Source organism: Eriocheir sinensis, chromosome 5 (assembly GCF_024679095.1).
Source record: "Eriocheir sinensis breed Jianghai 21 chromosome 5, ASM2467909v1, whole genome shotgun sequence".
In the NCBI taxonomy this organism is placed as follows: Eukaryota; Metazoa; Arthropoda; class Malacostraca; order Decapoda; family Varunidae; genus Eriocheir; species Eriocheir sinensis.
In genome coordinates this window covers 5,689,315-5,703,486 of record NC_066513.1, presented here as the reverse complement: position 1 = coordinate 5,703,486, position 14,172 = coordinate 5,689,315, and the positions used below count along the sequence as shown (strand labels likewise).

Sequence of the window (14,172 nt, the reverse complement as noted above, 5' to 3'; positions counted from 1 at the left end):
CCCTTTTGCTTTGGAGACTGGCGAGGACGCTTGTTCGATGAGAGGTGGAACACAGACTGCATCCTTGGAAGGAGAGCTCCGAGCGTCAGAAGCCATCCTGGGAGTCGATGGCTGCTCGTTCAGTGCGTCAGAAGCAGTTCCAGGAGTCAATGGCTGCTCCTTTGGTGGAGGCGATTGGTCCCTGGGGGAGGGTGCCAAGTCGCTAGTGGAGACTGTACTTTCCCTCCCGTCCTGGAAGCGTACTCGGGCGTAGTGCGGTGTTGCGGTGACGAGCTCGACTCTCTCCACTAAAGGGTCGGACTTGGAGCTTCGAACAATTTTGCGTAGCAGGATGGGGCCAGGCGAGGACAGCCAGGATGGTAGAAAATACCCATTACATGATTTTCTATGAAAGGAGAACAGTCTTTCATGAGGGGTCTAATTGGTGGCAGTACAGAGGAGTGATCTGATAGAATGAAGGACACTATCAAGGACAAGTTTCCAGTGCATATCAGGGAGTTTCTGAGATCTAAGAGCTAACTGTACAGCTTTCCAAATAGTAGTGTTTTCCCTCTCACATTGCCCCTTACCTTGTGGATGGTATGGGGTGGAATGAGTGTAAACTATACCATTCTCCATTAGAAAATTACAAACTTCCCGAGACATAAACTGGGGGCCTCTATCTGAGTGAATTGATGATGGGCAACCAAATAGGGAGAAGAGTTTCTTGAAACAGGAAATCACAGTGAAAGCAGACATATCAGAGCAAGGAAAAGCAAAGGGGAATATGAACTATTCATCGACAGCTACAAGGAGATATTTGTTCTTTGAGGATGAAGGTTTAGGCCCTACAAAATCTACAGAAATTCTGTCAAAGGGTTGTGTAGAGTGGATGAGTTTTGCTAGGGGTGGCCTGTAAAACCTGGGTTTTAACTCAGAGCAGATAGTACATTGTGAACAAATTCTTTTTACATCTTCCAGTGAATAAGGCAAATTTTTGGATCTCACAAAATTATACAACCGAGTCACGCCCGGATGGCAGAGTGAGGCGTGGATCTCATCAAGAGGAGCAGGGCTGGCAGCTGAGGCAGCGCAAGCTCGAGATAGTGTGTCACAAGGAACATTATCTTTACCTGGACGATACCGGATGTCATACTGGTATCCAGACAGCTCTAGACGCCAGTGCAATATTTTGTCATTCTTAATCCTAGAAGAGTGGTTCATCTTAAACATGAAAGACACTGCTTGCTGATCTGTTACTATGGTAAACCTCCTCCCGATGAGAAACAGTTGCCACTTGCGTACCGCTTCGATAACAGCCACGGCTTCCCTTTCTATAGCTGGCTGAAGTCTTTCTGAGGGAGATAAGGTTCTAGAAAAGAAAGCAACAGGTTTGTTATGCTGAGAGAGAGCGGCAGCTAGGGAAGTAGCAGAAGCATCAGTCTCTACCTGCAAGGGCGCATTCTCGTCAAAGGCCGCCAAAGATGCCCTGCAAATTTCCTTCTTTAAGGATTCAAAACAGTGAATAGCCGAACCACCAAGAGGAAAAGAGTCTTAGGCTGTACTGACATTTACTTTCATTTAAAGTGAGATTATAGTCTACTGCGATTTTCCTGAATCTCTCAAGGTTCAAGTCATGTTCCTCCTGACTCGAACCACAAATTAGAACGTCATCTAGATAAGCAGAAGTGTCTGTAAGGTTGTTGTCAGAGATTGTGGTGTTAATTACCCTTTGGAAAGCTGGAACAGAGTTAGTCAGACCAACCGGTACAAATGCAGTATATTTCCTATCCTTTTCCCTAATTGGGACTTGGTAGTATGCACTTTTTAGATCTAGTTTACTGAAAACTTTGTACTTGGCCAGGAAATGCACCAAATCGTTAATACGAGGGAAGGGGTAAGCGTCTAGCAGAGTGAAGCGGTTAATGGTCCGTGAGTAATCTACTACCATGCGGCGTTTGTCGCTCATCACTAGTTACTAGGACTTGCGCCCTCCAAGGTGACTGACTTTGTTCTATAATGCCTTTGCTCATTAGTGACTTTACCTCCTCCTGAATGAATTTTTGGTCAGCATTAGAAAATCTCCAGGTTGGGGTTGAAATTGGCTTACAGTCTTCAGCTAGGTAAGGGAAGAGAGAAGGGGGACTTACTTTCATACAAGTAACTCCGCACACGGTTAAAGGTGGTCTTGGACCCTTCAAATCGAAATTTACAGATTTATGCAACTTCATGAAATCTTCCCCTAAAATGACCTTGGCACATAGATTAGGAAGCACAGAAAGCTTGAATTTAGTGTAGGAATTATCTTGAATCTTCAAGTCAACAAAACAATGACCTAAAGTCTTAGAGACAAGAGAAGAGGCCATAACGATATTGTCTTGTGAAGGGTAGGTAGTGATGGCTGATTCCTCTACAATATCAGGATGCAGAAAGCTGGATGTGCTACCGCTATCGACAAGAGCCTTAACAAGTACATTATTCACCCTTACAGGAATAGAAGCATGATGAGGAAGGTTAGCAGCCGCCAGGGACGCATTTGAAGGTGTAGGAGCAGCCTCTTGCCTGTGGGGAGCTGATGAGCAGTCGGTCTCTGTCTTGTCTCCCCGGGGTGCCATGCTCGGGCCACCAGTACCCATAGTGGCCAACATAGCGGCAGAGACACTGGTCGGGCTACGATTGGCGGCTTCCTTTGTAGATCTGCAGATGATGGCGAAGTGGCCCTTCCTCCCACACTTGTAACACACGGTATTCTTGGCCGGACAGCAGAAGCGAGGATGACTGGGTTTGCCACAGAAGTAACAAGTAGCCTTACTCGTTAGTTTGGGAGTCACAGCTGCTGCAATATCAGGAACATTCTCAGCTCCCCTAGAGTAGTCATCCATATTTGGAGCTCCAGCTTCGAGTCTAGGGGACGTCGCAGCGGTAGTTCGGGAGACATCTGAGGCTGCAGAGAGGTTACAGGAGGGTGCTGGAGCCATATACACTTCTGCGTTGCGCTGAGCGGAATCCAGGCTCCGCGCCAACTGCACTGCTTCGGGAAGAGTGAGGCTTTCTTTCTCTAAAAGCCTCTGACGAATCATAGGTGAAGAGGTGCCAGATATGAATGCATCATGTATAGCTTCTTGGGTGTAAGTGTCTGCACTCACAGCACGGAACTCACAATCCTTTGGTAAGAGCTTCAAGGCATGCAGGAACTGGTCAACCGTCTCATTAGTAGTCTGTTTTCTCGTAGCAAGTAGATGTCTCGTGAAGATAACGTTAGTGGGCTTCACATAAACAGTCTTGAGCACGGTTATTGCTTCATCGTACATCCTGCAGTCAGAGATGTGAGAAAACGCAGATGGTGTCACGTAGTTGGCAAGGAGCTGCAGCTTGTCTGGTGTTGGGTCGACACGTATAGAGCCCATGAAGTTTGTGAAAGTGCGAAACCAGTGGTTCCATTCCGCAGGAGTAGTGCCCGTCAATCCGTTGAAGCGTTCAGGACGAAGCAATTTGTCCATCTCAAGACTGATGGGGTCTCTTGTTAATTAAATTGTAGTGAGGTATGTAGAGAGAGCCTTCGTAGTGTATAGGCTTTAATTAACAAGAGACCCAACCACCGTGACCCATGGTGGTAAACTAACAGATTCATTAGAATTCCCCTTTCATCAACTCACCCATGATTCGAGGTATCGAACCCGAAGTATAAAATCCCCAGCTCGAGGCATTTATGAGACCTGCTTCACCACAATTATTATTATTATTGTTATTATTATTATTATTATTATTATTATTATTATTATTATTATTATTATTATTATTATAATCAAACAATATTGATCTTGGCTACATTGAAGAGAGAGAGAGAGAGAATGATAAAATAGAGAAGTTACAATGAAGTTAAAAAACAGATATAGTGTGTACTATAGTCTATGTTATGCATCAAAGAAAATTCTGTATGGAACATGAGATTGAGCGGCGATCATGTTAATGCTTGCTTGTACTGTTGTACACTGCCATGTACAGTCATCGTCAGAGGCAGCCATGGCCTTGAGTTGAGTGACGAACAGATTTACTCTTGAGTTTTTCATTTAGTATTTAATTTTGAACAATAACTGAAATGTCAGAATGATTGAATCACTGATTCTCATGACTGATACCGATTGACTGATTGAGTCCGATTCACTGTAAAAAAAAAAACATAAATAACATTTCTGTGAGCATGCCGCGCTGCAAATGTGTTAGATAATTTTCTAAGTAGTACCGCAAAAAGTACCGCAGGATTTTTTTGTGCGGTCTGCGGTAGTGTGGTATTTTCAGAGAGTTTGCGGTAGTGCGGTACTTTTTTTTGTGATGCGGTACTACCGCAATAAGTACTGCACTTGCCCACCTGTGCTGCCTAAATGTACGGCAATTAAGGTAAAGCTAACCTAGCTGAGTCAATTTAACTAGACCTCACGAGGCGCCTCCTCCCTCGCCCCTTGTCGAAACTCATGGGGGTGGGTGTTAACACTTGGGTTAACCATGCACTGTTGCCTCGCCGCGCCGTATAGGGTTAATGTGCGCTTCCGTGGTGCAGTGGTCAGCACATCTGGCTACGAATCTATGGACACCTTTTTTCAGGACAGCACTGATTACTTTTTTTTTCTTCCTTTCTATGGTGGAACAACGAGTAGTGGATCTTTTTTTTTCTTAACATTTGATATTGCTCTTTAGCTGCTGGAATTGTTTAAAAAAATAAAAACAGTGCCCAGATATCGGTATCGGTATTGACATCAGTCAAATATTAAGGTATCGGTATCGGTCAAAATTTTTGGTATCAGTACATCCCTAATTTGAGGATGGCTTCGGACGTTGCTGAGGCGACTTCGGACACTGAGGAAAGTTTAAAAAAAAATCAAACTATCAAAAACATATATTTCTGGCTCCTATTGGAACAAATAAAGATTATAAGTAATTTTGCACTCCTTTTCTGACATTGAACACATATGTGCACTAAACAATAAAGTGACGGTAAGTGTTTTCTCACAAGTTATTCAGGTACACAGAACGTGTAGGAACTTTTGTAACATAGAAAACACATATTTTTCCTTTATGAAATGTCTATAATGACTCCTTGAAAATGTAAGGCACACATGTGACGCGACTTCCTATAAAAATAAAACAATATTGTTCAGATAAAGCAAATACATCTTAATATGTAAATATCAATAGATAGTATACCGTGATTATCTCCGTCCCTCCTCCCGCTCTTCCTTACTATAGTCCGGCAAATCTTAAGTGGAGGCTCTGACGTAGACAGCCCGCTAAATCCTGTTGCCACGTCTCCAACTGACCTCGCACACCGTGCGCTCTCTCTCTCTCTCTCTCTCTCTCTCTCTCTTTGTGTGTGTGTGTGTGTGTGTGTGTGTTCACCTCAGATCTTTGAGCTGTGGAAAAAACAGGCTTCTGCCCAGGCCATCCGAAACTCCCAGCCTGTTAGTTCTTCACATATTTCTAACAAAAGCTTAGCCTCTGTTGTTTTGCCCAGTCATGAGTCCCCTCATACTCCTCCCATGTCTCAGTTAGTTGTGTCCTCTGCCTCTAACCTTGAAGTATGTTCAAAAGATGGGAACCCTAAAAAAAACTCGCATAGAACTTTCTTTTCAGCAAAATCTGGGTAATTCATCTGTAGATAATCTCTTCATTACTTTTATTCTTTTGAATCTCGACTGTTTAATTAATAAAGTCAACTTTTTGGCAGAGTTCGTTTCTAGTCACAGTATTGGGGTATGTTGTGTTTGTGAAATTTGGCTAACTTGCAATGTTTCTGATCCAGTTATCAGTATATCGGGTTATAATTTTTTTCCGAAATGACTCTCCCTTAAATCTGAGAATTCATGGTGTCGGGATTTACATTCGAGATGATATTAAAGTAGGGAAAACTTATTCAGATCATCCGAATAATGTTGGGGTATTTTTGCCTGATTTTGGCGTTACCATATTAGTAGTTTACAGGCCCCCAAGTAATTCTTTGGAAGATAATATTGCTCTTGTTTCATACCTGGAATCTTCCTGTGTTGGAAAAGAATTAATACTGGTTGGTGACTTTAATCTCCCTTCTGTTGTGTGGTCCACTGAGGTTCCTTATTGCACTTCCTCTATTGATATTAGATTTCTAGATTTGTTTTCATCTTTGGGTCTTATACAGTGGGTTACGCAATGTACTTTTGTCCGGTCTAATAATATACTGGACTTGGTCTTTACATCTGAAGATGATAGAATTTCCCATGTCAGTCTAATAGACCCCTTTCCAGGTTGTGACCATTTTCCAGTTTTGTTTGAGTATTTATTTAATTCTAATCCAAACATTAATAATATACATAACAACTTTGACTTTTATAATGGCAACTACACCTTGTTAAACGATCACATTTTGAATTTTGATTGGGATAATGAATTCCTTGGCTTAGATAATGAACAATCATATTTAAGATTTAAAAGTTTAATGCTTAATGCCATTCAGCTATTTATTCCAATTAAGAAGGCATTAGGAATCAGGAAACCTCCTTGGGCAAAATCTATACCTCTTTCTTTAAAACGGCATAAACACCAAGTATGGTTGGAATATAAGGATGCTCGGACAAAGTTTGGCAGATCTTCCCCAATAGCCTTGAGGTTGTGGCATTCTTTTAAGACAATATCTGTTCAATATAAAGATGCTGTCCATCAATCTGTAATTAAATATGAAAGATCTTTAGTTTCTCCCGGAAATCCTGATGTTAAACGTTTTCACTCCTTCGTAGCAAGAAGGTTCAGTGTCCTGCTATTGGACCGCTGTATGGAGATAATGGTTGGTGCGCTGACACAACTGACATGGCAGATCTTTTTGTTGATGCATTCTCTGGTGTATTTTCTTCTGCTGACTTATTGAATCCTTATCCTTTTCAGCATCGTGACAATTCATTTATATTTAATATATTTAGTTTTGATATTTTTAAAATTGAAATTATCCTTTCTAAGCTGAAATCTTCTGCTTGTTGTGGCCCTGATGGTATACCTTCAGTATTTTTAAAGAGATGTGCCCCCTCCATTAGTTATCCTTTGCTCTTGTTGTTCAGAAAATCTCTTTTATCGATGCAAGTCCCATCAGACTGGAAAGATGCTGATGTTATGCCACTGTTCAAAGGTGGAATCCATTCTGATCCCCTCAACTATAGACCAATCGGTTTGACATCATTGTGCTGTAAATCTTTTGAAAGAATAATTGTGTCTCAACTTACTTCTTATTTGGAAGATAATAACTTACTTTCACAGCATCAGTATGGTTTTAGATCGGGTAGATCAGTTTTCGAGCAACTGTTGTATACTTATGACTATGTGACTCATTTCTATGATAGTGGTATGTCAGTGGATATGATATTTTTTTATTTCAAGAAAGCTTTTGATGTTGTTAATCATAGATTATTACTCACAATGCTGTCTAGTATTGGGATTGGGGGGTGTTTGCTGGGATGGCTGAAAGACTATTTGAGTGGGAGAAAGATGTAAGTAGTTGTCCATGGTAGTAAGAGTTATGATAGCGATCACAGAGTCATGGATAAACACTGCAGACAGACACTTTCTCCCAGAATTAGAGATTGAAGTGTATAAGTTATTCCACCAGGATCGAATAGGCAGGAAGGGGGGTGGGGTCGCACTCTTCGTCAGGGACAATCTTAAATGTGTCATTAACAACTCAATCAAGGTAGTTAGCAATACAGGATCCCTCTGGGTAGAAACAATAGGTAGGAAGGAGAAGCTTGTCATCGGAGTACTTTACAGACCGCCCAACCTTACCAGGGACAGTAGCCAAGCCCTTTTACAGGAAATTAGTAGGGCGTCAAGATATAGAAATGTGTGTGTAATTGGGGATTTCAATTATAGGAACATAGAGTGGGATACTTTATCCGGAGACCAAGAAGCACAGGATTTGTTAGATGTGATACAGGATAGTTTCCTTATACAGTTAATTAGAACACCAACGAGGGAAGAAAATATTTTGGATTTGTTGTTAACTAATAGAGGACAACATTGAGGTTGGGGATTCATTAGGTAACAGTGATCATAAGGAAATTCGATTTAATATCAAATGGGAGGATAGAGTCAGCAGTAACAACACATTAATACCTGACTTCAGGAAGGCGGACTACGAGGGGTTAAGAAAGCAGCTGCAGAGGCTTAGGGGAGTGAGATCAGAGGTACGTCAGGACCCAGAGCAGGGAGGGGCATTAATCTCTGGTGAGGTCACTAGTCAGGTCAGTAGCTTGGAGGGTGAGTACAATAGTCTGGTCAGGGAGATTAAACTAGGACAGAAACAGATTATACCTTACAGGGAAGTCAGATCAACAGGTAATTACCCGCGATGGGTGACAGAAAGGCTAAAAACTGAAATAGGAAGGAAAAGAGGACTATATGTTAGAATCAAAAGGGGGGAAATTCAACTAAGGATAGTTACAATGATTTAGCTAGAACAGTAAAAAAGAACACGGGTATGGCAAAACGTAATTATGAGATTAGAATTGCCAGGGAAGCAAAGACCAATTCAAAGGGCTTCTTTCAGCTTTATAAGACCAAGGTTAGTGACCGACAGTGATGTGTGCTGCGAGAGGTATGAGGTGTGGTCTCACCAGCCATGCGTTAACATCAAGACCTCCTCGCGGCTTCTGGAACACACCCTGATCGTGTTCCTGTGCACGGTGTGCCTGGACACCAGCAGGAAGGAATGGCCGAGTGAGAAGCACGACAAGACGATCCAGACGGAACCCAGCGTGGAGGAAAAGGCTGCCCAGACAACGGTCGTGCAAGCCGCCCCAGCGAGTGAGCCTGCCCCCAAGATTGGCGTGGCGGTCCAGACGGAACCCAGCGTGGAGGAAAAGGCTGTCCAGACAACGGTCGTGCAAGCCGCCACAGCGAGTGAGCCTGCCCCCAAGATCGGCGTGGAGGACAGGGCAGTCCAGATTGCCCTGTCCCCCAGGGCCGGACTTGAGCGGCGGGACCTGGAGGACAGGAGTATCCAGACCGAAGAAGCCCGGAGGAAGAAGGCAGTGAAGATGGAAGTGAAGAAGACTCCGATCCGCATTATAGGCGACAGCATGGTAAAGAATGTCCACATGCATGTGAAGTGCAAGCTGGAGGGAAGTGGCATCACCAGCATGAGTGGTGCACAGATTACGAACATCAGGAAGAAAGTCCAGGAAGAAGCTGCCGGAATGAAGGATGGCCTCCTGATCCTACAGGGCGGTGGGAACGGCCTGCAGTATGTGGGTCAGGAGGACACCATCAAGGAAGTCAGCGACTCCGTGAAGGCAGCAGAAGGACGAGGCATGAAAGTGGCAGTAGTGGGCATCATGAGAAGACCGAAGGCAGGACCTGACTATGAGAAGATGCGACGGACGACAAACAGGAAGATTCAGGAAGAATTGATGAAACTGAAGATGGAGTGGATGCAGGAGAAGAAAGGCGACGTTAGCTTCATCGACCTGGACAAGGCGCTGGAGAGGGACGCAGCGTTCGCTACGAACGGTGTCCACCTTAACGAAGAAGGGATGAGACGGATGGGACAGCGGCTGTGTGGGTGAGTGAAAATGAAGTCCCTCCGTCTGGTAGAGGCTGTATGAATGGGCTTGAGTGCCCTAGTGCGGAGAAGTGAAGACACCAACCAGGCGAGTGAATGCATGAAAATTGGATGTTTGAATGTGAGAGGCTGGGGTGTGGGGAAGTATGAGGATGTGTGCAAGGAGCTGGATGAATGGAAGTATGATGTGGTAGGTCTGACTGAAACACACCTTAGAGGTAGGGTACAGTCTGAGGAGAGTGAGTATATGTGATGTTAGGAAAGGGCTGTGAAAAACAGACTATGATGGGAGGAGGCGTAGCCTTTCTCCACCGAAAGCACTTGAAGATGGAAGAGTTGGATGTAGGAAACAGTGCTGGCAGTGAGAATGTTTTGGCTTTGAGAGTGGAATGCAAGGATAGGAAGGGCAGACCAGAGAGAGTAGTAATGGTTGTTGTGTACATGACTGTGGAGGGTGAAAGAGCAGTTAGAGAGAACAGGGTGAAGTACAACACCATTAGGAAAATTATGAGGGAGCATGCAGGAGAGAGAGTGAGTGTTTTAGGCGACATGAACACACACACGGGTATGCTAGGTGAACGCATGAACAGGAATGGGGAAATGTTCGCTGAGTTTGCAAGTGATATGGATCTGGAGGACCTGAATGAAACTATGGCAGAGGGACGGGTGACCTGGAGTGCGAGAGACCAGGGCCCGTATCCTCGACAACTATTAATACTAAACTTTGTATTAACTTTCGACTTTGGTATTAACTTCACTCTCAAAGTGTATCCTCAACAACTATTAGCCTAATACCTACTTTTAACTTTGGTATTAACTTGAGAGTGCTGGCGAGGACTTCTAAACACTTAATAGTAAAGTTAATAGTGAATCCCAGACCCATATCAACATGGCCACCAGACTTCCTCGTCCAGCCCGCCTCAGCAATTTAGAGTTTGATAGGGCGCTTTGGAACTGTATAACGATGGTGAACTTGTCAAGACATACATATTAGACCGTGCAGGAATGGAGTATGTGACTGATTTGGTGAGAAGAGAGCTACAAGATCCAGTTCAAAGGGAGCATTCCCTCACCCCGGGGTTGAAAGTGATTTTGACTTAAAGATACTTGGCTACAGGAAAAATGCTGCAGTGTTCAAGTGATGAGTTTGGGGTAAGCCAGAGTAGTGTAAGCAGGGTGATTGTGGAAACTCTGGCCGCCCTCAGTGACCCATAGGTAGTCGGGAGGTTTATCCAGTCTCCCCTTGATAGGGTGGAGATCCGTGTAAAGCAAGCAGAATTCTACCAACTTGCCGGTGTTGTGGGAGTGATAGACTGTACCCATGTGAAAATAATGGCACCAAAGGAAAACGATGTAGTTTGTCAACAGAAAAAAAAAAAATAAACATAGCTTGAACATACAATTAGTGTTTGATGCCTTTGTTATTGATTAAAATGTGAAATATTCGAGTTAAGGAAAACAAAACATGGGAAAAAAACTTTTATTTGTAGCAGAAAGGTACACACATGCAAATGAAAAAGATGACATTAAAATTGCATTAAAATGTCATTTAGAATATGATTTATAATTATTGCTGCTGGTTATTCATATTGAGATAATAATGGTTGTAAGAAAACTTGTTAGAGACGTCTGCCAGTGTGAGGGAGGAGGAACGAAAGATCAAGGTGACCACATCGTGAACATCATGACTTATGAGTGAAGTAAAACGAGGTTACTTGGTTTCTGTTTACAAAGTTCCAAGTGGAAAAACAACTTTATTGTGAATTCAGTGTATACTTTTCTGGAGTATTGTGTTTACTGAGTGAATTGGTGACCAATCTGTTGCTATTTGAGTCTTGCTTGAAGATATTCATCATTGGATTCAAAGCTATGGTATTAATGTGCAATAGTCATCATAACAAAATACGTAGTAATTAATTATATATGTCAACCTATTTATTTTCATGAGATCATGGTATGACCACTGAAAAACATAGCTTTTTTTATCTTGGCTCCATTACAAATTCAGTATATAATTACTCTATTAGTGGAATCTAGTTTTCAGCATCTTTTATTATTATGCCAATATTCTAAGCACTCAGCTTGCAAACATGCTTAGGTTGCTTAGGTTTATGTTGTCAGCTTGGGTCGGACTTATGTGAACACTTTACCAAGTGACCTAAGATTACTCAATGCTCGCAAAGCTATGGTATTAACGTGCAATGGTCATCATACCAAAATACGTAGTAATTAATTATATATGTCAACCTAATTATTTTCATGAGATCATGTATGACCGCTGAAAACATAGCTTTTTTTTTATTTTAGCTCCATTACAAATTCAGTATATAATTATTCATATATTCAATAAAGTAGTGGAATCCAGTTTTCAGCATCTTTTATTATTATGCCAATATTCTAAACACTCAGCTTGCAAACATGCTTAGGTTTATGTTGTCAGCTTGGGTCGGACTTAGGTGAACACTTTACCAAGTGACCTAAGATTACTCAATGCTACCATATAGGTATACTACATCTTTGATTGCGAGTTCATCACAGAGCACTGGAGAGCAGCATGAGTCTAATTAGGTGCTAATGAATATCCTGCCTGCATCACAGACTACATAAAATGCAAATATGATCAGTGCCTAAAGGTGTTATAAGCTAATGATGGTAAATTGACGCCCCTGATTGTAACAACGCATCTTGTAACACCCATGACTGGGTGCCGGTGCAAATCTCCTCATTTAACACCGAGAAATTAAACTAGGCTCTAGGGAACTTGGAAAAATCCAAGTTAGAGAGTGCTGGCTGTGGAGATTGAACCAGTGACCTTCGACATACAAAGCCATGTCTGTCAGTCGAGCCAATAAAGGTAAAGGTAAAGTTGGGGCATACGCTGTAGCAGTGCGTGGCCTCAGTGCTCATCTCTGTAACATTGGCCCTTGGGCCTGTGGTGGGAGGGAGCCCATTACCCTGGGACACAGGGCCAGTGTGACATCCGGGTTACCACAGTTTCCCCAGGTAGTCATTTATTGACCAGCCTGAGAGGGAGGATGATCAGCTGGGTGAGTTGCACGCCGACTGCCCAGGCCGGGATTCGAACCTGGGCCGGCGTAGAAGCCAGGCATGCTGAGCACTAGACCATGGAGACGTATTGGAGCCCAATCTCAAGTGAACCCACTCACAATGGCACACAATTTTTTTCAAGTAAATTTTGTGCTTTGAATGAATTTGCTAACCATTTCTGTCGAAAAACAGCAGAGATTATTTTTCACCCCTTCCACCCTAACCTCCTCAGTAATAAAAAAAAAGTAACAAAATCATAGCCTTGAGGGAGTAATATTCAGCCCCAGCATCAAAAAATTATACTGCTGCCCTATGAAAGGCATCTCTTAACTCCGATGAAGTAGGTGGTGACTGTGGTGGAGCAGCTTCATTGTCATCCCTTGCAGTGGCAGGTGTCATTGGGCCAGCAGATGATGAAGCAGTGGCTGGTGTCATAGGGCCAGCAGATGTTGAAGCAGTGGCTGTGCCGGAGCAGCTGATGGTATCTTTTCCACAAGTAATGAAAAATGTGTTGGGATGGTCTCTAGCAATACTAATTGACTGATAAAGTGTGTATCTACAAAGAATATGAATTTAAGAGTGATTAATAAATTATTTTAATGAGAATATAAAAGTTTTTACCAAAAACATACAGGCCAGCCAATATTTCACTGCTGCTTGACTGCTGCTGCTGTTGCTGCTGTCCTATCCCTAGCACATCATCAGCTGTGTCAATGCTGAATGGCTCTGGTACCCCTTCAAATACATGAGACTAGCAGCCTATGATGTCATACACCAGTCATAGTTAGGTAGGCGCCTGCGTATCTGTGGTGCCACATGTGTGGGGCTCTCAGGTGCTGGGGGAAATGTCATTGTTATGAAAGGGCAGGGGTAAACCAGTGTATGCTGTGAGACCTTGGTGTGGAAGTTCCCTGTCTGAACTGTGCAGCTAATACCCCATACAGTGAGGGCAGTGAGGGCCTTTTTTACTCCCTCAGGGGCTGTGCAGCTGAGAGAGTGGTGTACATGAGTGTGAACGTGTGAGTGAGTGTGTGCCTGTCTTGGCTACCGCCCTTCATTGGGGGAAGATAGCCAAGGTATGTAGATAGATTGATAGTCATTGACAGATGAACATTAAAAAAAAATTCTATATCAAATATACAGTTCACTGCTATGAACTTATTAACTTTAAGCTGAAATAAAGGCATTGTGGCCAGTATAGCTGCATTCTGTGAGTACATAAAAAACTAACTGATATAAGTTTTACATTTAAAGACATAACAACTAAAAAAAATTACCAGTCTGCCGCTGCTCATTCTTGCACTTGGCAATGCGAGGCTTTGATTTTTGTTGTACGTTGTACCAATGCCTCTCACAGTCATCCTGCGTACGGGGTCCACTCCCAGGGAAGGCACTGTCAGGGTATAAATGTGAAGCAAGTTTATTAATCGTTTCACTATGGCATGCTGTTTATTTCCCATACCTTCTCTAATAACATTTAATACATACTGTGATGGAAAGCTAAATCAGTACCGGTATTTTATTTACATGCATCATAAGACATTAACTTTTTAGTTATTATGAACATGGCC

General features: G+C 42.8%; 1 protein-coding gene across 1 annotated transcript; it reads left to right on the top strand.

Moving 5' to 3' along the window:
• The first annotated feature begins 5,739 nt into the window (after positions 1 to 5,739).
• Positions 5,740 to 13,128, top strand: LOC126983763 (uncharacterized). The gene is made up of 2 exons (XM_050836843.1): positions 5,740 to 11,651; positions 11,980 to 13,128. The coding sequence occupies exon 1, from the start codon at positions 8,487 to 8,489 to the stop codon at positions 9,555 to 9,557; it is 1,071 nt and encodes a 356-aa protein (XP_050692800.1). The 5' UTR covers positions 5,740 to 8,486; the 3' UTR covers positions 9,558 to 11,651; positions 11,980 to 13,128.
• The last annotated feature ends 1,044 nt before the right edge of the window (positions 13,129 to 14,172 follow it).

Bases quoted from the DNA above. Each gene is read 5' to 3' on its own strand.
- LOC126983763 (XM_050836843.1), top strand. From the start codon at position 8,487: ATGAGATTAGAATTGCCAGGGAAGCAAAGACCAATTCAAAGGGCTTCT.